Source organism: Clinocottus analis, unplaced genomic scaffold (assembly GCF_023055335.1).
Source record: "Clinocottus analis isolate CAN_PGR_092001 unplaced genomic scaffold, fCliAna1.0.p SCAF_4, whole genome shotgun sequence".
Lineage (NCBI taxonomy): Eukaryota > Metazoa > Chordata > Actinopteri > Perciformes > Cottidae > Clinocottus > Clinocottus analis.
Window position 1 is genome coordinate 11,933,223 of NW_027176153.1, and position 26,467 is coordinate 11,959,689.

General features: G+C 40.3%; 1 protein-coding gene across 1 annotated transcript in view; it reads left to right on the plus strand.

The window, feature by feature from the left end:
• The window catches only part of celsr3 (cadherin, EGF LAG seven-pass G-type receptor 3), a 94,040-nt gene that overhangs the window by 41,868 nt on the left and 25,705 nt on the right, over window positions 1-26,467 (plus strand). The window contains exons 5-19 of the mRNA XM_068597201.1: window positions 721-836; window positions 1,180-1,268; window positions 1,922-2,079; window positions 4,756-4,919; window positions 5,358-5,483; window positions 6,118-6,287; window positions 7,231-7,416; window positions 9,223-9,333; window positions 9,531-9,699; window positions 18,004-18,145; window positions 19,833-19,953; window positions 21,554-21,737; window positions 22,563-22,664; window positions 22,746-22,840; window positions 23,361-23,570. Of these exons, the coding sequence (XP_068453302.1) occupies window positions 721-836; window positions 1,180-1,268; window positions 1,922-2,079; window positions 4,756-4,919; window positions 5,358-5,483; window positions 6,118-6,287; window positions 7,231-7,416; window positions 9,223-9,333; window positions 9,531-9,699; window positions 18,004-18,145; window positions 19,833-19,953; window positions 21,554-21,737; window positions 22,563-22,664; window positions 22,746-22,840; window positions 23,361-23,570 (2,143 nt within the window). The remainder of the gene's footprint in view (window positions 1-720; window positions 837-1,179; window positions 1,269-1,921; window positions 2,080-4,755; window positions 4,920-5,357; window positions 5,484-6,117; window positions 6,288-7,230; window positions 7,417-9,222; window positions 9,334-9,530; window positions 9,700-18,003; window positions 18,146-19,832; window positions 19,954-21,553; window positions 21,738-22,562; window positions 22,665-22,745; window positions 22,841-23,360; window positions 23,571-26,467) is intronic.

Sequence of the window (26,467 nt, forward strand, 5' to 3'; positions counted from 1 at the left end):
AGTTGATGCCTGTATGATATGCCTTTTATGAGGTGTATCGCTTTGAAGAGAAACAGTCATCATATTGTAAGTGTATGGTTTTTTGTTTATCAAATGCAGTTATTTGGTTTTTCAAATAAATGGTTCATGCCTTCATCCTTTCTGCATGTTAGCTTTACTGACTCCACTGACAGCCGTGCAATGTAACAACTCAGAATAAGGAGGCAGTAATATTGCTCTTCAAGAACTTGAGTTTAGGCCACAAGTTATTTTCAAAACAGTTTAAGATGAGATGAAAGCAGTGGGTGTCGTTCTGTGTCTTGTTAACAGGAGGAAAGATTTGCTATCTGTGCTGTAGCATCAAAAACCCAAACAGTTCTTTTGATCAGGACGGTTAACATGGCAGCGCTGGCCTCGGCACGTCCCCTTGGCCTCGCTCTGGAAAACCGACTGAGCAGCTGGAGGGAGTGGAGTCTTCAGCAATGTGGTTTAAAACAGCAGTACAGTTTGAATACTATTTGTTCTCCCGTAATAAGCGTATGAGGAGGCTTGCCAGAGTTGTTTTTGTTTTTTCCATGTGTTGTATGGCTCACTGTCTCAGGACAAGTGTTGCATTAAATCCCATCTGAAAATGTATGGGTAGACTGATATACTATTGAAATAAAATGACTCTACATTGCACACAATATATTCTTATATAAATGTATTAAGGATGTGGTTTTCTGTGTGTACATTTTCTAGTTTTGCCACCTTGGAGAACAGTGGCCTTCTCTTCTATAATGGACGCTTCAATGAGAAGCACGACTTCATCGCCTTGGAGATCCAAGAAGGACAAGTGGTGCTCAAATATTCCACAGGTACTGTATGTCTTTATGCGTGAGTGTGTGTGTATTCTAGTATTTCCCCATTCATGCGCAACGTACATGTCTTCCCACGGAAAAATAGTTGCTACTGTATATATCTTTGGTACATGCACACTTACAGCTGGAAATAGAAGGAAATAGAAGAGAGATTACTGTAATTATGTACATTATATCAGTTTATGCACAGTGTTTTATGTACAGAGGCATGTAGAAACAAATAATAGGAAGTAAACTAAAGCAGATAATAATACAATAATCCAGTACCAAGTTGTCAAGTAGCTATTTCTTTTTACTACCGGCTTATGTTTTAACACAAACCTCATCTGACTACTTTCAGGTGAATCGTCCACTCAGGTGAGTCCCTTCCTGCCTGGCGGTGTGAGTGATGGCAACTGGCATACTGTTCACATACACTACTACAACAAGGTGCGTGTACATCCGTAACATTTTACTGATGGTTATTTGTGCAATACTCCTGATGCGTCGGCAAAATAGTTTCTCCGCCTGTGTGCTGACATAGCACTTTGAAGTGAGATGAAGCGTTTGTGTGTGAGGGCGTTCGCTTGTCACCATTTCATTCATGGTTATTCGCTGCACATCTCCTTTAATTTTCATCATGTTCTTTAATTTTCCTCAGCCGGCTACACGTTATGTGAGTATGAGTGTGTTTCAGGGTGCACATGCACTTCCTTCTTCCTTGTTCCCTTCTCTTTCCTCTGTTCCTTCCTCTGTCTTCTTTTTCTTGTATTTACCAGGAGACAGTAAGTGAATGAATGTGTCTATCTGCTTTCACTCCATTATTTTTCCCACCCACCCATATCCAGCGCCTGTTTTTCCTCCTCTCACTAACTCAAGCGTTTCCCTTCTCCTCCTAACAGTAGCAGTGTAGATACTGAATACAGTGGGATGTGTTGTAACTGTTATCCTGTAGTGTATGACTGCACTGATATAAACTCTAGATTTAGTCAATGATGTTTTTCTTGCATGTTGTCGGATGTCATGGTGTCTCTTGTTTTTTTATCCTCGGGACTCCGTTTTTAATCTTGTGTTTATGTTTTTTTGTGTGTGTGTGTGTTCAGCCCAAGCGCAGTATGAGTGGCGAGGCCCAGGGTCCGTCAGATGAGAAGATTGCTGTTGTGAGCATTGACGACTGTGATACGGCATTGTCGCTTCGCTTTGGTACACAGCTCGGAAATTACAGCTGTGCTGCGCAGGGCAAACAGACCAGCAGCAAGAAGTAAGTTTATCTTCCTTTTTTCAGTTCTCCATCTTTTGGGTTTTATGTTTTTAAACTAGTTGTTTCTTTACATTTTACACTTTACTTGAAGGCATCCAAAAAGATGAACCACAGTAATAAGGGCATGCCCCTAAAATTATGAAAATGTATTTGGCCCTAAAAAAAACAGTTGCAGTCAGAGCACTGTTGCCCACATGTCTTGAATATGTCAAACATCAATTCACTAACAAAGACCACGCTAATAGGCTAATAGTGATATGTGTATAGTTTATTGCCAGATGGAACGAGAGGGTTGGATTTAGGAAGCAGAAAGGAGTCAAGGGATGAAGAATAAGGGACTTAGCAGCACTTGTGAAATCAGAAGATATCATCAAAGAGGCAGTGTTGTACTGTGTATATATATGTATATAAATGTATGTATATATGATATATGTAAGATAACACAATTGAGTGTGCATGGCTATCTATTGTAGCACTCATTAAATTAAATTCCATAGTCTCATGTTTGACATTTATGAAACAATGATGACTCAAAAAATCATATTCAGCTAAATTGTTCCATCTCTTTACCTCCAGCACAGCAACTGACTGACTCTGAATAGTCATTGACCTGAGCGGTGGGTGGTGTTTGCACAGGATGTGCCAGCTTCTTTGCAAAGACAGCTTTCATTAAACATCATCTGTGACTAATCGGAGGCTCAGCAGATATTCAAAGGCAGTTTTGACTAAGTAGAAAAAAGGTGGTCGGAGTGTGTAGCGGCACACTGACCCGCTGGCAGGTGTTGGTCTGCAGGTCGCTAGAGTAAAGATATTAAACGGAAAATACTATTGAGTGAGTAGTGGAAGCATCACTACATTTAGAAATATTTGCTTTGATAAGAATGCCAATACCAATGCTGAGATGGTTTAAAACTATTATTATTTTCGATTTAAAAACAATTGAAGATGTGCACACAGCATTGTAAAGCACATTGAAGTTGTGTCATTATAGTTTTATATGGACATTCATTGCATTTAGAAATAACACAGCTTACCTTTAAGATCTTATGATGCCATGCTCCTTTGGCATGTATCTTAATACAAAATGTTAGTTCAAATATTGACCTTTTTTTGATGGAACATTTTCATAACTGTATATTATTAATGTATTATGCATTTGTCTGTCTTAAAACGATGCTATTTTTTGGCCCCAAATTCCCAAGTTGACAACATGGCCAATTCACTTAAAAACACGTTTTAAATTCACAATATCACGGTTTCAGCGTGGTCCAAACAGGCAATGGAGCTGATCACAATTTTTTAATGAAAAGACAACGCAAGGCACCATGTAATGCAGATTTAATCTGATCTGTTAAACCCATGCCCACTCATTCTCTTTGGCATGACCAAAACATTCAACTGGACACTTTTAAACTGCACTGCTTTGCCTTGAAGTGTCCCGTTCTCTTTGACCTTGTCAAAGTTCCCAGTCTGCTTGTGGTGTGTCTACCAAACTAAATGCCTCCATGTACGTCACCAACAAGTGCGTATTCACACGTACACTTAAGAAGCAGGCCGTCATAGTGTTGATGTCTGGCCTTGCCGCTGTAAGCTGTAATCAAGTCAGTGTGTGTTCTGTCAGCGCTCAGTGAGGCGGAGGGAAGAGAAGGGAGATCAAAGAGGAAGCCTAGCGCTTCTACTCCCTTTTCTTGCTTCCATCTCCATTACCAGCTCGCCCTCCTCCTACACTGTCTCGACATCCTCTTCTAATCACACTCTCCGTTGATATTTGCTGGAACTCGCACATAATCTCTTATTTGTTTGACTCCGGCGCTTTTTGTCTCTCTTGGTTCACTCATATTTCCCTGCGGTTATTGGCTCCGCATGTGACGCGTCGTTATAGCCAGCTTCAAAGAAGAAAGAAAAACTCAACTTAAAAGCATTATGTTCTAAAAACGACAAAACAACTGTCTCTTTATTTTTTTTTTCCAGCTCATGCGGTCCCCTAAGTGTTATTTGTTGTCCCTTACATCGTCCTCTTTGTATATCCCCCAAATCTTCTCCTCCACCAGCCTTCCATCTGTCTTGACATCAGCCTTTACGCTTTATCTCTCTTGATATTTGCTGTTACTCACACTTAATCTCTTTTTTGTTCATCTGCCTCCCCGGCTGTCTCCACTGTTTTTCGTCTTCTTTTGAATGCCTGTGACTTTGGTAGTTGTTGACGTCCTCTAACATCCACTTCCTTTCTATCTCCATTGCCGGTTCCTGTCTCTTTTCTCCCTCTGCCTTGTCTTACACCCCCTACCTCTTGTCTCCTGATATTTGCTGTATATTATATTTAATCTCTAGTTAGATCACTGCCTCCCCTTTTTCCTTCTCATCTTTTCAGTTACTCTCATCCCCCGCTGTTCCCATTTTTCCCCGCAACAACATCATTGTCATCTTCTTTTTCCTTAACATCAACTGTTATTCCTTTTGACATTTACCTCTGATGACATATTTAATCTCTGTGTTTTAAAAAAAAACTCTTTGCCTCTCTCATACCATCTTTTCATGATTTTCCCTTTCTTACCAGCACTTCCATCATCCCTCCCTTCACCTTCGTCCTTGAGGGATAAAGCACCATTCCTTTATTATTCACCTTTCCTCGCCACCTTATTTACTCATCGTCCTCTTTGTTCTCTCCTCTCTCAGGTCTCTGGACCTGACTGGTCCGTTGTTTTTGGGCGGAGTTCCCAACGTACCAGACAACTTCCCGTTTGGCACCAGGGAGTTTATCGGCTGCATGAAGGAGCTGCACATCGACAGCAAGCCGCTGGACTTGGCTGCGTTTATTGCCAACAATGGAACTCTCCCCGGTCAGCAGGGCTAAGCGTGCCCCTCTTAAAAAGCATGAGCAATGGCACATTTACAATGTCCACAAATGCCTTCTGGCCCTTGGTTTACTTTTTAAAATAAAACATATACAAATAATTATGCTTTAAGCAAATCTTTGGTCTAATCGTTAACACAAATGTGTAATTGTGTTGATTTATTGTGGGATTTACTGAAAATGACTGGTTTTAAGAGTAAAGTTTAATATCCCATCTTTGCTTATTGTTATGTACTCATGATTTAATATGACATACATTTGGATATAAAAACCCATTTGAATCTTGAGATCCTACAACAGAATGCAATAGGAAAAGATTAACTCTAAATATGTTCATCAGTTACTGATGAGCTGAAATGTGAGCCATTAACGCCTTTTATTTCATGCATTTGCTGACATGCACATTATCTATTCCCTCTCATAGGCTGCAGCGCCAAGCTTCCCTTCTGTAAATCCAACCCCTGTCAGAACGGAGGAACCTGCAGGGTGAGCTGGGAGACTTTTTCCTGCGACTGTCCCCTCGGCTACGGAGGGAAGGACTGCAGCCACGGTGAGAGGATATATTTTTTATTCCTGGGTCCAACTGGTTGCATTTTCAACCCTCAACAAAGACAAATTTCATGTCATGATCAACAACAAGTGAGACATAATTGCCAGTTTCTGTCTGACCTTCAGTGGCCTTTATTTGTCATCAGTAATTATACTAACGCCACATTAATTAGTGATTCATTTACTGATTTTAAAATAAAGTAAAGACTTTCTCCTCAGTACGCTGGTTAACTGTTGTTGTTCTTCAGTTAGCAATTTGAGATGCGAGAATGGAGTTGGAGTCGTGTACAACTGGATTATTTCACTAATAGCCAGTTTACAGGCTAATTAAAAACAAAATCATCATCGCACGATAGCCGTAGGGTTCCCAGATTTGAGCTTGACCAATGAGTTCCACCTCATTTGCTCTCCAAATGGATTGTTGACCTGCATGAAACCAAAGCTGACTTGAGCGTGATTGGGTGGTGCTACTCGCACCACAAGCAGAACCAGATCGTTGCCTACATACACAGCACATGAATGATTTATGGAGATCATTCGTCCTGGAACAGTGACATCTTGAGGCTGTTCTGAGTTTATTGAGTACTTCAGCCCTACTTTTTTATTCACGATCTTTCTCTCACCTGTCACGTCAGTGATGCCACACCCCCATCGCTTCCTGGGTAACAGCGCCCTCTGGTGGGACCTGAAGAATGACGTAACCATCTCGACACCCTGGTACCTCGGCCTGGTGTTCAGGACCCGAGCGCGAGAGGGGACGCTGCTGCAGGCTCAGGCTGGCCAGTACACCAGTCTGCTGTTCCAGGTGTGTGTGCACACAGACAAACACACACTGACTGACTGTCGTCCATTTCCCGTTATGTATGTACTAGAACGTATTGTAACATCGACATATCCCAGAAAAAAATATTGTTTTGGTTTCATTTTATGAGACTATAGCTGTCGACTTCCAAGTCATTTCAGGCTCAGTGGAATTTGAGAAAACAAGACCACATTTTCTATAAAACTGTTTATTCCTGTAGCAAAGGCGTTTCTGGCTGGTTGTTTTTCTTTCCGGCTCTGCTGAAGAGGATAAACATAAGCGTTTTTTTCTTTCACCGTTGGCAGAAGTGTCGAAAGGTTTAGCTGCATTTATGCTAAAACTGAAATGGCAGCAGCAAATTCCACCTTTGTTCAATAAACAATTTAATTTTGTGATTTAAATCAATGTCACACGTTATGAGCCAAATCTCACCAGGCGGAACAGGATGTATAGTACAGCGTGGGCTGCTAAACGTGTTAGCTGCGGTCACATTGATTATGGGAATTATACTTATGTCTCATGGTTATTGAGGCTCTATTTACTGCTGTTTTAATACTGCATTATCATCTTCTGTGTAAGACAAAATGCCCAAAAGCTGGTTTTATCCCTGAAATGATGTGCCGTTTACATTTCAAAGACAGTATTGAATGAGCAGCCTCTTGGCAGAAGAGCAGCCAAGAGGCTGGATTTAAATTTCACACACACACACACACACACACACACACACACACACACACACACACACACACACACACACACACACACCTCAGTCTCCTTTAAGGTTTTCCTTTACAGTTTCAGTCAGTTTCTACACTCTCAGTCTTTTCCTCTTTTTTTCTGGTCTTTGACTGTGTGTATGTGTGTGTGTGTGTGTGTGTGTGTGTGTGTGTGTGTGTGTGTGTGTGTGTGTGTGTGTGTGTGTGTGTGTGTGTGTGCACGCTCTTAGGTGATAAATGGTCAGTTGGTGTTCTCGGTGAGCCGTGGTTCGGCCAGACCGGTGCGTTTGCGGTTGGATCAGGTTCAGGTTGCAGATGGCCGGTGGCATGACCTCCAACTGGAGCTGCGAGACGTCCGCAGCGGCCGTGAGACGCGCTACGTAGCGACACTACGGCTCGACTTCGGACTCTATCAGGTACTAGCCATGATTCAACCCTTGTAAGGAAGGTTTTCAGGATAGACTGAATGTTCCAGCAACTAAGGATGAATAGATTGTATTTGTAGCCTTAAAAATTATGAAATACTGTAAATGTGGTTATTTGAAGTCTGATTTGTCCTGCAAGCACACATTTAAAAGAATAACAAGGTTTTTCTGATATCTACTTTACTAAATCAAAAAGGCTTAATTTCCCATGACAATACATTTTGTGGTGTCTTTTTTTACAAGACCTTTACTTAATGGATGGTTGATTTGAAAATAAACATTTTTTTTCCCAGCTCTAATTCTTTGATTGATTTGATTCTCAGTTTAACAAATAGATAACTCTTATTGGAATTCTGAAGCATTTAATATAAATGAAGATGAGAAATCCTTTTTAATATCCTCTAATCTAAAATGTCTCCATATTTTCCTCACTTCCTGCTCTGTGCCAGTGCAGGAGATCACTGCAAAAGATAGTAGCAAATTAGCAAATTCTTTACATATGATCTCACTCTCAGTCTTAAAAGCAAAGCAAGAAAAATTAAATAATTACTCAGGAGGGTTTTCAGAAATGTTCCATACACTAGTTGAAACGGGATGAATCGTGTTCAAAATTAACCTGGTGTGATTTGCAGTTGTCTTGTGAACAATGAATGTATCTTCACTCAAGACGTCAACCGCCATACTGAGGGCTCTGTCCTGTGATATAAGTACACGTAAATGTTGTGAAAAAAGAGATAATGAGGTTACTGTACATCCACGCTTCATCATCCCCACCTTTTCTATTCTACAGTCTTGATGAAGTTATTGCAGAACCTTTTTTCCTTTTCCTTTCCAAGACATTGACCTTGTCCCACCCATTATGCTCATTCACACATACACACACTGTGTTCATATGAGGTTTGTGTGACAGTAGCATGCACAAACAGAAAACACGATCATACTATTGTCATCTTTGGCTTTGTTTTGCAAGTTCTGTTTTCATGTTGATTTGATTCTTAAATTATCTGCCAACAAATTATACCTTTCATCTTTTTTATTGTGGTTCACCAGGCTATTCTTCAAAGTGCATCAATTGATGCACAGAATAAATGGTGCAGAAAACATTTTTAAATAGGAAATTATTAAACATTGTCGCTGCCAATTAAACAGTAATTACCTTTGAAAGCTTTTGGCATGTGTGCAGCTATTATCAGCCAGATCTCAGCCTCTATTTTAGCAACTTCAACTGCTGCTGAAACGATGAAAAATAAAGCTCATTGATTATTTTTTAATAGTTATTGCCCGTCAACATCGCTTCACACCACGGTCTTTGTTATCAGTTGAGTATTGACCTTCTCCACAACGGCTGCATGTTATTGTATTCTTTCATTTCATTAAGTCCATCATTCACTAGTTGCCCTCTTCTCCCTTCAACTGACATCATCGTTATTAAAACTCGACTACTCAGTGGTAAATGAAAGGAAGAAGAAGCATGACATTGAGTTGGTGAAAATAATAAAGTCAATGATGTTTTTTGAAAAGCATTTTTATATTCTGTCAGCTTAGAAAATTATTTCTAGTTTACAGGATATTCTTTTTATACTGTAAACTAACATAGTATGAATTACTTATTGTATTTTTTTTGACACAATATAGTAAAACCATTGTGATATTTTCATATCGCAATATCACGTTGTAAGGTAATGGTATTCAAATGGTAACTCAATACTGAGTTTGCATACAGCTATTAATAATAATAATCTGTGCGCTTGCTGTCCCTGGGTGTCCTCTTACCCTCCCTCTTTCTCTCCCCGTTAGGGAACAGTAATATTGGGAAATGAGATTCATGGTTTGAAGGTGAAACATCTGCACGTGGGAGGTGTGTTGGGCTCTGGAGAGGTTCAAAACGGGATAAAAGGATGCATACAGGTGAGGATGGATGTACTGAATGGTTAATGTTTTTTGATGGATGGGTGGGGAGAAGTTGGAACTATTGGTACATAAAAGATGGAAATGTGCAAAGGTATAAGTGTGGGACAGACTCATTTCAATAAATGAATGATACCACAACTATTCCTTTTGTTTTTTAACTCTCTGAACATTGACCTCTCTCTCTCTTTCATCAGGGCGTTCGGTTGGGTGTGCGGCCCGACTCCCCTCCCCTGCCACGGCCGTCAAGATCTGTCAAAGTAGAGATCGGCTGTAACGTTGGCAACCCCTGTGTCTCGTCTCCTTGCTCCGCCCATAGCCGCTGTTTCGACCAATGGGAGCGGCATACCTGTATCTGCGAACCTGGTGAGTGAACAGAGAGACAGTGCTGGTACTGTAGACGCGGTTGAAGATGCGGTTCTTGAGGAAAGAGGCACAACTTAGACAGCGACAAATCCCAGACCGGACAACGTCATAGTAGCGTCCTGTCAATCTCCAGGCAGCCCTAAAACTTATTCTGCTTCATGTTTTTTTTTTAAACTCGAAATAGGATCATAATTTACGAAATGAACAAGATGCTGTATTGAAGAAAACCTAAAACTAGCGATTGAGACCATAAACTCATGTTTACAATGTTTACTGAGTTAATAAATCAAGTAAGAAGGACGTCTTGTGTTGGGATGTTGAATCCCAACATTTTTAATAATCAATTAATGGTTTTGATCATTAATAGGAAGGCTAAAAAGCTTTTTCCATCTGAATTTTTGTTGCTGCTTTTCTCGTCTTATTTTCCATTGTTACTATTTAAAAAATATGTTATGATTCACATTTTTTACAATTTGTTACTAAACAATTCATTGATGAATATTAAATCATGGGATTCATTGACAACACATAAGGCTTTTCAAGTTAAAGACAGACGATAAGCTTTGGAGCAACTGGCTCGTTTGCTAATCTCTTCCAACTCATCAGGTTTTGACTTTGCCAACAAATAAGATAAATTGGCAGAGCAAAAAACAATTTTACACTCCAGTCATGGAAGGTAAATTGCGTCGGTGCTCACCTCTGTGCCATGTAAATGATTATTATAAGTGCACAATCTGGACATTGGATGTGAAAGAGAAGATGTGTACGAGCAGAAGGTGAAAGAAGCCAGCTGACTCAGACACAGAAAAATGTAATAATTCCAATGCGGCTGTATCGGCGTAGGTGTGTGCCAAAGCTCTAACTGGGTTAAACAGATATTTGGGAATGCATAATGAGTTCTCCTCCACCTGAGACCGAGGGTAAGAGACTGACTGCAGGCTAACTTTCCAAATTTCCTTAGTCAGGTGAATATAATGAGGCAGAATTAATGTGGAGGCGAAAGCCTGATTAAAAGAGAGGGAGAGAGTGGAGATGTAAAGGAAGAGAAGAAGGAAGGCATCTATTATATGGAGAGAAGTGGTGAAAGGAAAGAGCCGAAAGAGATCTATGAAAAGATGAAAAGGAGGCAGAGGAGGAAGAGAGAAACTTAACATATTAATGATTAATGAAAAGTAAGGGCTGGTGACATAAATAGTGTAAAACAAACACCAGAAGTTTTGAGGCAATAGAAGGAAAAAGAGAAGAAAGAGTGCGAGACAAAATCAAACCAAACAGCCTGAAAACACTGATGACACATTTGGGAATAGATCCACACACTGGAGCAGTAATGCACACAGAGAGATACAAGTCATAGAACTGAGGGCAACTTAACATGACAGACGTGCACAGCAGAGAAAAGTGAAAGTGAAGGAGGGGATAAAGAAGGGATATTTGATATTTATTTGACGCTTTATTAGCTGCTAATGATAAACCAGCTGCAGTTCAGTTCGATGGGTATTGATTAAACAGACTGGATCTTCCAAGCAGAGATGATGAGAGGAGATTATGATGAAAGGAGAGATGAGACACAGCAAATTAAGAAAAATGGGACCGAGAGAGAGAGAGAGAGAGAGAGAGAGAGAGAGAGAGAGAGAGAGGGAGAGAGGGAGAGAGGAGGGCGATGTCACGATCTATTGATACTTTGCTTGTGAGTGTTCATCATCTTTCCCTTTCTGCATCTCAACATTGTGTCTTGTTCTAGAGTACAGTGTCTGCTCAAAACATGCCTGATCGCCAATTGCACAAATAAAATAGTATTCATTATTTTTTAATTATCCAGCATTATTATATTGGAAGTGAAAGAAAATTAATAAAAAATAATACATTTAGTAAATCCATAGAATTGGGGAAAAAGCGTGATAATTCTTGGTTAATTAGTTTGGCCATGTCGACTGAAGCTTGTGTCTGGTGGAGCAAAATAGTGTAATATGATGGTATGTTGTTCCTTTCAGGTGCAAATGTCTGCATAACTAAGGTTAGTCAACCTCAGTGGACTCTGTCACACCTCTGTGACCGAACAACCAAACTGAAATATGTTCTGTGGCGCAGGCTGATATCCCCCCCGTCTATCCCAGAAATCTGAGAAAAGTTTTTTAAGAAAGAAAAGTTTGGAAATGAGAGCAGGTGATCAAAGTTGAGGTTGTGGGTGGTGAAGGAGCATGTGTTTCGCGGAGGATATAGTTTGTTAAAGTGAGAATGCCTCGGGCCTGACAAGATGGGAGAGGAAGCGGAGAGGCGCCGCTGTAGCATCCTGCACAGCCCGCAAGCTAATGCTAACACCTTGACTTATTAACATGGAGTACACACGCAGAGAGGGCCGCACTCACACACACACACACAAAGCATATGCACAAACTTTATGTGCATGCGCTTATTTACTGTAAACACACACACTCTCTCATTATCATTATCTTTCATCAGCACAATGAGCATGAAAAATGGAGACTGTTAAACAATGGATGGTGCTTCGAGACAAATCAAATCAAAGTTTAATAAGAGAGGAAAAAAATCAAATAGAGGTGTACTCTGAATAATTCTCTTTCATGTGTGTGTGAGTGAGAGTTTGTGTGTGTGTGTGTGTGTGTGTGTGTGTGTGTGTGTGTGTGTGTGTGTGTGTGTGTGTGTGTGTATGTAGTTTGGCCTGATGCTAAAACTAGCCCAGTGGCTCTCTCAAACATCTGCTTCTTAGCGCTTCTGATTTGTGCAATACAGACTTCTAGAAAAAAAAACACACACACACACACACGACAGTGTCCTGCATGACAGCACAGAGACATCTGCCCTCATGTTTGTTTCAAAGTATGTATGCATTATGTAAGCTTGAGCTTGTATGTGTTTATGTGACAGTTGCTAAGTTGCTAAGTTGCTACGGGCTAAGTCACTGCAGTAAAAAAATGTAATATAATCAGATAAATTGCTGCCATGTTGATTAATGTCTGCTTGAGTTCCCTGAGCTGTTTGAAAACTAACTGGATCTTGTGGAGAATACATATGATCAGAGTTTGACAACAGGAACTCTCATAACCGCTGCTTTAATAATGAGCCATTTATACATGTGTCTGTTTTTGTTTTATTGTGATTGAAAACTACAAATTTCACTTGCTTCAGATCGAGTATGTCAGATAAGTGCAATATGTGAGGTTGTTGTCTTTGGGTGTGGTGAGCAGCTGCAGTATATTAAGCTCGGACCCCCTGGGAGAAAGAGATTTATGAGTTTCAAGCTGTATTTCCTGTTTTCCAACCTACAGTAGATGCCAGACCCTCAAGGTGCTGAATCAGTTGTTCTCGGTGACGAATGACTCCTCACTTAGGAGTGTCATTTATTGATCAGGTTTGATATTAAAACTGAAAAAGTACAGGTATGTGGCAATTTTGTGCAGCGATGTGAATGTTACGTCTGCGATACCGTATAGGATTTTTTTTTTCCAATCTGCTATTGTAAGAAAGTTTGACTTCACCTTGAATAATTATTTAGTGTATATTTTTTTTTTTTCACTTAAAGTCATTGTTCCTCTTATGGTTTTTCAAATTTTAGGTCTCTTTTCTTTCCATGTATGAGCAATCAACAAGGTCATTGGAGGGAGGATGTCGGGGTGGATTTATGGTTCCACAAACATCTGACTTTTAACAAAGAAGGCTGCTGTTCGTTTCCTGTTTCCGGCCGACACTCAGTGTTTTTTTAAAGCATGGCTACGCTTTCCCGACTGTTAACCACATATCGGTTCCTGTAACTGTGATGACAAAGGTCTCCTGACCTAAACAAAGTGGTTATTTTAACATACACCATGATATTTCCTTACCTAACCAAGTATATTTGTTATGCCTTTGACTGGATCTTTACATCTCGAGCCTGACACTTGTTGGACATTTCCTTCCACTTTCAATATTTACAAGGGCACTAAAATGGATGCTTATAATTTCATGTGGTTCATCACTGTGAGCAACTACTTTCACATAACGCACAGTCATTGGACTCAGTGTTCACTGGAACTATTATGTTTTCCCACAAACAATCTTTCGTGGGATGTTTCTGACATCCAACATCTTTCCACTGTCAGAGAGAAGACAGAAGGATGCGCAGAAGATTAATGGAGGTTTCAGTGAACAGACGATTCATGTTTCCTCTCTTGATTGTGGTGTTGAGGAGAAGTCAAGCTGGTGCTGTGCACAATAAAAGACCTAAAGCCAGATGTGGAGCTGCGAGTCACACTGGATGTGCGTCCAGCTGAGAGAGCCATAACTTTCCAAAGACGCTCCTGCACCCTGTTTCTCTCTCTCTCTCTGTATCTCTCTCTCTCTCTCTCTCTCTCTCTCTCTCTCTCTCTCTCTCTCTCTCTCTCTCTCTCTCTCTATCTCTCTCTCTCCCTCATATTGTTGTGACAAGGACCGTGTCATTATAAGCGACTGAAAACAGCCAATGCTGTCTATGCCTCTCACTGTCAGTTGCCATGGTGAAAGTGTAAGGATGTATAGGGAAAATTGAAGTTGATTTTGTGTGCGTGCGCACATGTGTGTCTCTGTGTATGTGTGTGTTTAAGCGGCAAAGCCATAGAGTTGGAGAACAACACAGGAGACGGAGAGTGGAGGATCATGAGTGAACAAATAAGAAACAGACTGTCACCACTGTTTGTGTGTGTTTGTGTGTGTTTGTATGATAGAATGGAGGTAGTTTCACAAAGCAGAGAGAGAGAGAGAGCGGAAAACCTTGTGTGTGTCTAAAGCTGCAATCAAGGCCACAGGCTTGAAAAGCAGTCATTTCTGGAAAAAACGTCATATACACACACACACACACACACACACACACACACACACACACACGCACATTCACACACGCACATTCACACACGCACATTCACACACACACACACACACACACACACACACACACACACACACACACACACACACTTGTCAGCTCCAGCAGGAGGAATGCAGACCCCAACATGCTGCACACACACTTCAGTCACACTTCAGTCTATAGAGACGACCTTCTATTGAGTGTTGTCAAATTAAAAAGGCGCCCTCAAAGCAGAACCCGCCTGCTGAAGGAGGGGAAGTGATTGTGTGTGAGACGGAGATCTGGGTTGGAGAGAAAGTTCAAGGCAAAATGTAATATCTTATTTTTAAAAGTTGCATTGTCTTGTGCTTTTTACTAGAGGGTTAGTATTAGTATGAATATTAATATTGTGGAGAGGCTTTTAAACTCTGAGACAAGATAAGATAAAATAGTAGTTTATTAGTCCCTCAGTGGGGAAATTACGGGATTACAGCAGCCCATATTCACAGTAAGTAGAGATAAGATCAAGTAATATAAATAAAATTAACAGTAGAACAGTAATAAAAACACAATTCAAAATTTTAGGAAACTAAATATGAAATATACAGATGGAATAGAATAAATAGTAAAAATGTGTATAAAAGTGTAAAAGTATAAAAGTATTGCACCAGGTGAATTAGGTTAAAGTGTTTACAGTGTTCAAGTGTTCGAACGTTCCTATTTGGTCTCCAAAAGACTAAATCTGTGGCTGTATTTAAAGCACATATAAACAATAAAAACAATACATATAATTATTGATATCTTATGTCTTGTATAGATACCAATATCAAAATACATCTTCAAACATATTGAATATCATGGGTTTCCCGAATGCTTCTAATGGAAGATTTCATGGAGCATTAATGTAGTTCATCGTTCATTCTGTAGTATGAACCTTTATACATGGTGGAAAGCCCATCAGATAATTAAAACATTAATTAATAATGGATGTGTTCATGAACACACAAATGTCTGATGTGTGATGTCAGAGGCATAGTTTTTATCTCAAGCGTTTTGTTTAATACACGGCTAAATATATGATTTTAGCTTTCTGACACCAAACTGCAGCTGATAATGATTTTAAAGTAAAACTGTAACAATGAGACTGGAGCAACTGACTCTGTCTGGAGTAAACTTATATGACTTTTATGTATTGATATGTATCAGTAGTAAGGTCTTGGTTATGTAATGTGGCTGTATCATAAGGATCTGGCATTACTGAAGGATTTATTTCAGTCCTTCAGCACCATTATAAATGTGACTGTATTGGATTTATTACTTTTATTTCCATCCCAACATGAAGGTAGAGTCTGATTATGCAGATTAGTGACATAATATTTTAATCCAACTATTAATACAGGTACATCAAGGTCTAAATACAGCAATTATGTTCTCTTTAAACTAAAAGCAGGTCCAGGTGAGAAGCCTACTTTATTTGAGCTAAATACACCTTAAATAAGTGTGAGAAGCACTCTGCTTTATTCGTTGGATTAAAGAGGGCTTTATGTGCTGCTCCGTTTTACCATTTAGGAGGCTGTGTGTTTGCGTGGAGTGTTTGCGTGGAGTGTCTGGGGACCGAGTTGAAGTGTGTGACAGCTTCATTCACTGCTGCACAGCCGCACGCTCAAGTGTACTATGGGAAGTTGTGTATGGCTCGCTGAAGTGCCGTCTTTTTGCTTTTATGGAGGCAAAACCTGTGTACCATTATGGTTGAGAGGTGTTTCAAACTTATTTTCTCTAATACGTCACATGTTTTTAAAATACTTTGTCTTTGGCTCAAGCCTCGTGCTTCACTCTCACAGTACTTGAAAATGTTTGGGCTTTTATGGAGTGGACTTATCCAAAATATATACTGCAAATACTTATCCAAAATATAGACTGCAACAAAAGATTTTTTTTTTTATTTTCAAGTAATTGTTTTGTTTGTCATGTACGGCTGGGTTTATTTGATTTATTGTTTAATTTGTAAAATGTTTAAACGTCTTTTTAATTTCTGCGACATCATTCATGTCACAATGATAGAATAGAGATATTAATTTAAGGATCTGAAACCAGAATATTTTTGCTATACGTAGTACTGGTCAAATTATATATTTTAGGTTGGAGCATTTACCGCTGGGCATTATGGCTCTATCGGGTAGAGTCTACCGGCTACAACAAATCTAACGCCTCCTTGATCTCAGTTGAATCCTCAAAGTGCTGTTAGATTCTCATTAAAAAAAATTGCAGCATAAAAGCCTCTTTTCGCATCGTTCCCCATGATAAGTGTAATATTTGCTTCATGCTCAGATTGTACTCGTTTGTGTAATTTTTGAATTAGAATTAGAATCTTTTTTAAAATGACTTTCCGAGAGCAGCGGTAATCATTTTCTTTCAGAGGCAGCGTTACTTTGTGTTTCATTCTGAGGGAGTGACAGCGCTGTAATGCACAGCTGCGGCTGCTTTTCCATTAGTTGGCCCAGCCTCAGTGAGTCGGGAAAGGGTTGTGTGTGATAATTGCTGTTGGATGTTTGAGACGTGCACTTGTGAACTGACAGGTTATTATTTCCGGTGTGTGGATGGGACATAAAGGGACATTCTGCATCTTTAGATTTCACTAGTTGTTGTGTTGAGCTCTCGTTTCATGATCGCACACACACGGGAAGTTCTTCACTGGCGTCGGAAAAGCCCGCGCCTCTGTCGTATTTTCTGTGCCTTCTTACTTTGATTTTCAAAATAAGCCCATTATTTAATGCAAAAAAACAGAATATCAATCTGATGAACTCTGATATTTTAGCTAAAATGTACTAGCGGCGAAGCTCCTTCAAATGTGGTTTTGAATCTTTGACGCACACCCGTCCTGGAGAGTTAGCAGTCACAATGTTATGTTCATTGTCGTGCAGCCCCTTTAGTCCCCACCGCACCAATTAGTTCAGCTGCGAGGTTGTCAGCTGTGTGTCTTCCTGTCTTACGCTCTCTGTACCGTAACGTTAGGGTGTGTCTGTATCTGAAACACATGTTGAATGTGTATATGTCAGCAACAGCATTGTGTTGTACATTCAAGTTGTCAGAGTCATAAAGTGAGGAACATTTGATGGATATAAAACTAGATTTCAAAGTCATTGTTGCAACTGTAATGATATCATTAAGTCATTATTAACTTATATAGGGACTCGCTATTGGCAAGTACTCAAATGTAAGTACTTTTTGTGTGGACATTTTGTGATTCAAAATACATTAACACATTAAATAATCACATTGTATGCACAGTGGAGACTATACCATCACACATAAATCAGAGGGAAGTGTCTCCCGGAAGAAAGACTACAGTTCACTCTTATACTGCCCCAAAGACAAAGAAACCATGTACAAAAAGCCCCTGTGGTGCTTGTACAAGACGGTTAACAGGTCCGCTGCTCCAACCATGATGGGAAACTCTCTCTCTCTCCCTCTCTCCCCCCCCCCCACAGGGTACTATGGGAAAGGTTGCACTGATGCCTGCCATCTGAATCCATGTGAAAACGAGGCGCAGTGTCACAGAAAGCCCAGCTCTTCCCATGGATACATCTGTGACTGTGGAGACAACAACTACGGGCAGTACTGCCAACACAGGTACACACACGATCGACTCAACTTTTGAGCTGTGGTCTACCTGTGGGATGTCAACACGGTGTGAAACCTATTGATGCCCCCGCTAAGCTTCGTTCCAGTGTGTGTGTGTGTGTGTGTGTGTGTGTGTGTGTGTGTGTGTAGCTTTAGTTCTGCCTTGTTGGCCAACATCTCCCGCGTTGCCTGAAATCCACAGTGGAATGAGTGTGGACTTAAAGTAATAACGCTAGACCAAGGTTATCTGTGTGTGTGTTGCACTGTGTGAAACAAGCGTGACCCTGACCTCACCCCACGCTCCCTTCCTTCCTGCCTGTGAAATCCGCACAGCTCTTCATGTATCACATGATCTGTTCTTTGTCTGTGTGTGTGTGTGTCTTCTTTGATCCAGTTGGTGTGCAAACGTCCTATTGTCAGCTGCTGATGAAAAATGTGTCTCTCTCTTTTAATTTCCCCTGATGTGCTGTAACTTTCTTTCTTCTTCAATGAAGACACACAATTTTGAAGTTTGGCTCATTGATCATCTTCCTGCTAACTCACTTTAATTACATGAATCAATTAGTCAACAGAAAGATGATCATTTTGATAATGTGTTGATTGTCCTTTTCAAGTAAAAGTATTCCTTTTTTACCCCCAGTCAGACAAAAATAGAAGCATCAGTAAACTCAATAATATTCTGTCTGCCAGTAACAATGAAAAGTAATCATTAGGTGCAGCTCTGCCCAGGTGATTACATTGAGATCATGTTCACAGTGATGATGGATAATCCTCGCTGACAATTTGAACAAATTTCATCCCAGCGCAGCTTCCTGTTTAGACGCGGCCTTTGTTTCTTCAGTTCTGATTAGACAAAGCATTTGTCTCTCCTTATGTCTTCACGTTGCCTATAGAGTGCTTTAAAAGCCAAGAACACACGGCGGGGAGAGACGCTTCATTTGGAACAGAAAATCTCGAGAGAAATGCAGTCAATCCTAATATTCTATTGAGATTGCTGATATCTGAATTACCTCTTCTAAACTCCCCATAAGGAGCAATAAAGGCACGCTTGCAAGAATCTACATCGGCTGTGAAAAGCGATCATCTCTTCAGTGATCCATTTGACACCGAGAACACTATAGGAAATGATGAGAGCAAAGAGAATGAAGAGAGTAATACAATCTGAGGTGTGTTTTAAGTTCAGCCGTTATGAAAACGCTGGTTTTAAGCTGAATTATTAGCTCCAGTTTATTTTTTGCTGAAACATCATTCCTCATATCCTCGATAGTAATGGTTACTAGCCATGACTCAGCATATGCAAAGTGCATATTCTTTCAACTCTTGTCTTACCGGCCTCTTAAACGGCCGTGCTTATTATCTCTAGTTTCTCTATGCACCTTTCACTCTCAATTTTTCATCAGTTTGATCCCTCTCTTTTCTTCCTCCGTCTCTCCTTTTCTCACTAAGTGTCTTTCATCTCTCTGTTTCAAACTCATTAGTTGGTTCTTGGTTAGAAGTCAGAATGAAAGCTGGTCCACATAAAAGCTCTTGACACGCTCTATTACTTTAGTCTTTTTCCATTCTGATTTTACCCACTTATGTTCCTGATTTTCCTATTTCTGTGTGTGCGTGTGTGTGTGTGTGTGTGTGTGCATGTGTTTGTGTGTGTGTGTGCATGTGTGTGTGTGTGTGTGTGTGTATGTGCGTGCGTGTTTAGGATTGATCATCAGTGTCCCAGGGGATGGTGGGGATCTCCGACCTGTGGGCCTTGTCACTGTGACGCCAATCAAGGCTTCGACCCGGACTGCAACAAGACCAGCGGACACTGTCACTGCAAGGTAACTGGGAGACAAAAACACACACACATACACAACTTTTAGGCGCTTGTGGATCAAATGCTTGATTTTGCTCAAGTGATAAAGTGTTAAAAAATATATTTTTTAGTAGATTAGTATTATCTAGGAGGTTATTTGTCATATTACAGAGCTGTTGGACAGTAGCAGTTCAAATCTCCATTGAATGGTTGCAGACCTGCCGGTGTAAAGTTTTTTATACCATCATCAGATTGAGTGCTGTGAGGATTAGAATGACTTTGGGGTGTCACTCCACAGCTCACTGTGGCTTTGGTTAAAGCCAGACACAGTAATCATCTCACAGTCTGACTAAGCCAGACATACAAACTACATCGGCCATGATACGTTCATCAGCCCTACATATTGATACATCTGCATTGTGTGAATATGTGAGTGTGTGTATTGATGTTTGTTTGTGTGTAGCCAGCATGTTTAACCCTGTTTTATTCCGTCCTTAATCTGATCTTTTGACCCTAATCTTTAATCTCTGATGTTGACCCTGAACCAACCTCATAAAGCCCTGTTCCCTTTTGGCCCCTTGTTCTTGATATTCTAAAAATAAGAGCTTTTTCTGCTTTAATGCTCACAATATAATATAATACTGTTTTAATTTAGCCTTGAGGTCAATGCTGAGACAGACACAACTCTGTATTAAGTTTCAGGGTGCCTGTATGTTTTCGATCATAACATGACAGCAAATTACTTGTGAAATTCAATTTGAAATGCAACAAAAAGCTGCTGCAGGCTACGATAATAATGTGTTTTGTAATTACTTAAAGAAGCCCTAAAGACGCGTTTGAAGACATAAGAAAATACTCTGAATGCTAAAAAATATAAATCTGGGTCTGATATGGTTTTCCCACAAAAATGTTCAATTAACTATTTGAATTGAAACGATTTTGTCCTTCTCCCTGCAGAATCCAGAGTCTATAAATATGTAAATATTGTTCTATTCAGAGTTTGGACTGAACTAAAGATGTGTCCCACATCACTGAAAAGTCCCTTCTCTGTGTATGTGTGCGTGAGGTTTCAAATTCACACGTCTGTAAATTGTCCATTGGACTCGTTGGCTTTTAGGTGTGCGCCTTAAATTACGCTGAGAAACCTTTCCACCTCCAGCATGTTTATTTTAAAACAAACACACATTCGTCATTCTGCACAGAGACGGTGAAACCTCGAAGTGAAGCTACAATAAGAGAAACACATTTTTTAATCAACAATTAAACAGTGGTGCCGCACCATCATCCTCTGGTAGCACCATCATCCTGTTTCCAAAATGCGGTGCTGAAAATATACATTCTCATGTAAATTTACCAGACTAAATAATTTACTGCTTTCCTTCATCTCTGGCTCTTCTGGACATCATACATGGATTGTTTCTTTTGTATTCATGTGCCTCTGTTCAAGCCGCAAACACCTCTTGTGCCATTGTATACAGTATATCTTTCCCTAATGCATGTGATGATATAACCGCTGACACTATTCTTAGCACTGAGACATTTTACATGCGTCTGACTGAGTTTGATCTGTGTAAAATAATGCATAACCTGTACGTGTACGTGTGTGTGCGTGTGTGTACATTCAGGAGTTTCACTATCGTGTGCGGGGCTCTGACTCCTGCCTGCCATGTGACTGCTACCCGGTGGGCTCCTTCTCGCGGTCATGTGACCCAGAGAACGGCCAATGCCAGTGCAGGCCCGGCGTGATTGGTCGCCAGTGTAACTTATGTGACAGCCCCTTTGGTGAAGTCACTAATTCAGGCTGTGATGGTGAGAACGCTTATATTCATTTTTCAGACATTTTGGTTTCAGAATGGCGAGTTTACAGGATGCGACATCATTCATAAGCAAATAGTGAGTTGCCTCGTGGGAGGTGAGCTCATGTGTTGATACAACATACAACAACATATAGAGAACTGAAATATTTATGAAATTACCATTTGAAACAACTACTTTTTTGTAATGGATAAAAACATCTAACTTGCATTGTGGGTAATTGAAAAAAAGAACCAAATGATTGACAAAAATGCTTTTGACAATAGTTTGCCAGGTTCAATCTTACCGCTCAATGTTGTTCTCCAACAATAGCGACATCTGCCGTCTGTCATTTTTAAGATGATGTATAATTTTCAAGATGGATTTCAAACTATTAAATTATCCATAGATACAAACAGACGTGAAAGAAGAATAATGATGCAATACTGAACTTCCACCGTAATTATTCATAACTGTGTAATCATAGGATTTTGGTTCCTTCTTTTGTTCCATCTTTCAAAAATAGACATTTTTGTCAAACAAACATGTCCAAGCATACAATGACAAAGAAACTCCTAATTATAGTCATATTCATATTCCAATTAATATGTTTTCTTTTCTGTGGAGCTTTGGCACTTTCCAGTTTCCACTTTGCAATTACCTCCTTTTTATATGTTGTTGGTATTTTAGTCCCTCACTTTCTTTTTCATTTACTTCTCTGTGTGTGTCAAGTCAAAAGAAAAACATTTCCACATCGTTAGTAGGTTTTTGTTATGTTTTCAATTAAAAAGTTCATCAAATGATAAGCATCAGTTTAAACGATGTTCTTCCTCTCTGCAGTCATTTATGACGGTTGTCCGAAGACCATCACTCAGGGGATCTGGTGGCCTCGGACCAAGTTCAACCTTCCTGCAGCAGTGCCCTGTCCCAAAGGCTCTGTCGGTCCGTACACACTCACACACGTTGGCATGATAAGGTTGTATACGCCATGTCCTTGAGAAAAGTCTGTTCCTCCCCCCGCAGGTGCAGCCATCAGACACTGTGATGTGGAGAGAGGGTGGCTGGAGCCAGACCTTTACAACTGCACCTCTCCTCCATTTGTGGAGCTCAATGCTGCTGTATGTCGAGTAATACCACTAATACCTTTAAATACTTGTCTTCATAAGTGTCAAAACTAACCTGGAAAAGTGCTGAATCCAGGCCGAATCTAGGACATTGCTGATAAAATATTTCAGTTTGCTGGAACGCTGTCACCTCACCCAGTTTCAAATTGTTATGGTAGTTGGATTTCAACTTGTCAAATCAAAACTCCCATTACGGGAGTCTGATGTCTCTTTTTTTATCAGAAAGGGATTTGATTGTATTTCGTGGCTTCATTGCACAGACAGACGGGCTTTAAACTTGTAGTATTCCTCGTGGTTAAGAACGTCAACAAGGTTGAGTAGGACATACTACCCTAATTCCAACAAAGTAAATTGCGATTAAATGCAGATATTTTAGATCTGTACTACCTCTTATAGACATGCTGCAGTGTTTCTGTGCATATTCTTTTTTTTTTTACTTCCAATAATTCTAAAATACATGTGAAAAAGTTGATAGCTTCACCTTTTCATGTGTCGCTGCTGTCTGCATACTTAGCTTGACTCTCTGGAGCGCAATGAGACCGAACTGAACACCATCATGGAGAAGAAACTTGCCCACCATCTCCGTGACGTCACCGAGGCAACCGCCCGACTCTACGGCAACGACTTGCAGATCGCTGAGCGGCTGCTCTCCCGCCTCCTGAGCTTTGAGACCCAACAGAGTGGCTTCGGGCTCACCGCTACTCAGGATGCACATTTCAATGAGGTAAGGAGGAGAACACATGACTCAAATTATCCTTTTTCACTCATTTTCAGTCGTTTCTTTTACCACAGACTCTCTGTTGGCTTTTACTTTGACGTTGATGTGTTTCTGAAGGCGTGTGAGAGCAGGAGAAGTCGGGGCAGCTGGACAGCCAAAGCTTTCAGTGTCATACAGTTGAAGACATTAACAAGGAGCTGTTTTTTGGCTGTTAGGATTCCTTTCAAGAAACACCTTTAGGTAAAGAGCAGCACTTTCATTTTGAAAGGAGACAAAGTGTTATTTTTTTCTCTCCTGGTTAAATAACCCAGAAGGATTAAAGTGACAGCTGGTCTTATTCTCTAAATGGAAAATGAAAGGCGCTTCAATGCTTTCTTTATTATCTTCTTTAGCAGAGAGCAAACTGGACCGTCCTTTACGAAATGACAATATTTCAATTGACACACCATGTGATCGAGATTAATGTTTCATACTTTGAAGGTGTGATTCAGTTTTTTGACAGGAATCCTCAATTTTATTGTACCGCATTAAGTTTGTCATTCAGTTCTGATGCGGAGGAAATGATGGCGTTTAAAAACCAAGCATTAGTAGCCTCGTGTAAATGCAGATCCTCTAAGCCCTGCACTGGTCTTTTCCCAAGTCCTTGTGAATTTTCCTATCTTTCCGTGACTTCATGACATTTTCCATTAAGGTCAAGGAAAAAGTGGTTTGGAAAAGACCTAGGATGTACTTTCTTTGACTTTTTGCATCACAGCTAGAGACTATTGGGACATTTATTGAACAAACACGACTAAGAGTGAGAGAAAGATGTCAGAAAATGTCTAATTGTTTTGATGATTAAAACTGCTCACAATTAAACCACAACTATTACTAAGACGGAGTGTATGTGCAAGTTGTGAAAGGTTGTTTGAAAGACGGACAAGATAGTGAAGTGTGAAGCCAATAATCAGTTGATGCTGTTTATTTGATTAATGTGTGAAAATATAAACATGTTTTGAACCACCAGCTCTTTATTCTTAACCAAGACACGTAGCCAACAAGCTGATCAACATTTTAGGAATCGTAGTTCATCTCCAAATGTATGGATATTTGATTTGTTAATATGACATTTAACTTATTATACGAACTAAACCAGTTTCCACTCTACACTATATCACGGCCAATTCTGCAGAGAATCTGCCAGAAAACCAAAATAGCTGCCGTTATTTAAAACAGTCGATATGATTGATATTGTGAACCTTTATGGGGGACAGACCCAGCGGCGAGATTGTACGACAAGATGTATTTTCTCTGTAATGGGAGATAACGTTGCTATGGCGATGCAGTGTCAGGAGCTCCTGAAATACTGCAACGCGTCGTCTCCTCGTGTTACCTGACAGAGTCTCGTTTTTTTCTGATACGAGTGCTTCAGCTGGAGGTGCAGGAGACGAGATGGAGTCATTTTAGCTGGTTGCTGTTTTGACATGAAGGCGCCGGCAGACGTCTCCGTATAATTTGGAAATAAATATTTAGCTATCACTTGTCAGCCAACACACAATTTGGCTGACAAAAAATCAGTTGCCCATACATCATAAAGTAAAACCCCTGTCTTAGCTGTTAAACTACTCTTTCAATTTACTGGCTCTCTTGTCAGTAATTGACAAATTGCACGTCACTATGGAAACAGTTATGTGAAATTGACAGGCTGACAATCGTGCATTTATTTTCATTCTTGAAGAGCATTTTAATATCCTATCTTGATCAGTGAAAAAAACATCCATGCCCACAAAGCTGTGCAAAAATGAATTTGATAAGCCAGCTGCTGGTCAGAGAGCTTCTTCAAGTGGAGACCAGGAAGCGAGTGAAGCGGCACAGAGTGAAAGGAGCGTCACGCGACCGGCCTGAAGGCGGAGCACGGGCATCGATCAGGTGGACTTGTGCGGCTGCACATTCAGGGTATTTCTCGATACTCAGTGTGCCACATAAACATTCAAGTTTAATTATGGCACCGCATTCGAATTTAACTGCCGATGGCTGCGAAACAAGTCATTTGGCTCGTGGACGAGAGGGCACTCCAGCATTTCCAAAACACTTTCTAGCCCACGTATTGCCGGTCTGCCACACACGCCTCAGCCTGCCTGTCACTGGTCTATAGAGACACTCAGCAAAAACTAAGCTGATTGAATATATATGAAATCCACAATATATACAACAAGATAGAATATGCAACAATGGAGATAAATGGCAAGTAAAGCTCAGCCATCACCGATCGCATCTATTATACTTTATTCCCAGCAAAACACTCGTGTTGAAATTCTCATTAAAAATCAGTTTTCAAGTCCAATCTTATATAATGTCTATAGTGTTTTTTAGAATCAATACACTATCATGAAACATAATACCGTGATCCTCAAGTGTATAGGATGTACTGGTTCACCTCCAGTAGCGCTGGTATTAGAGGCAGTGATGACTTTCAGCTAGTTGATGCAGCTGAGAGGTGATTAATTAAAAAAGGGGGCCGTGGTGGGCAGTTACAAAGCAGTCTTTTTTACAATTGACCCAGAGAAGCATTTCATATTGTATGATGACATGGAGGATTTAGCCACCTGATGACAACCGTGGCAGAAGTAGCCCCACCCTGCGGTGCTGCAACCATTCATGCTGCCCTTACAACTAAGCACAGTTGCTATAGAAACTGACTGAGTGTATAGTAGCGTGCCGTCGTGAGAATCCAAGAATGTCTTTTTGTAATTATAGTCACACCTTTTTGAAGACTTTATTACCGCATACAGCTTTTGTGTTCTGTCCAAAACACGCAGAATGTAAAGTATGTTATTTTATATTCTGGCATCAATAGGGCCAGTGGCCTCAGTCAGACTTCCCTCTGGTTTATGGCATGAGGCGCAGCGTCACATTATATCTTG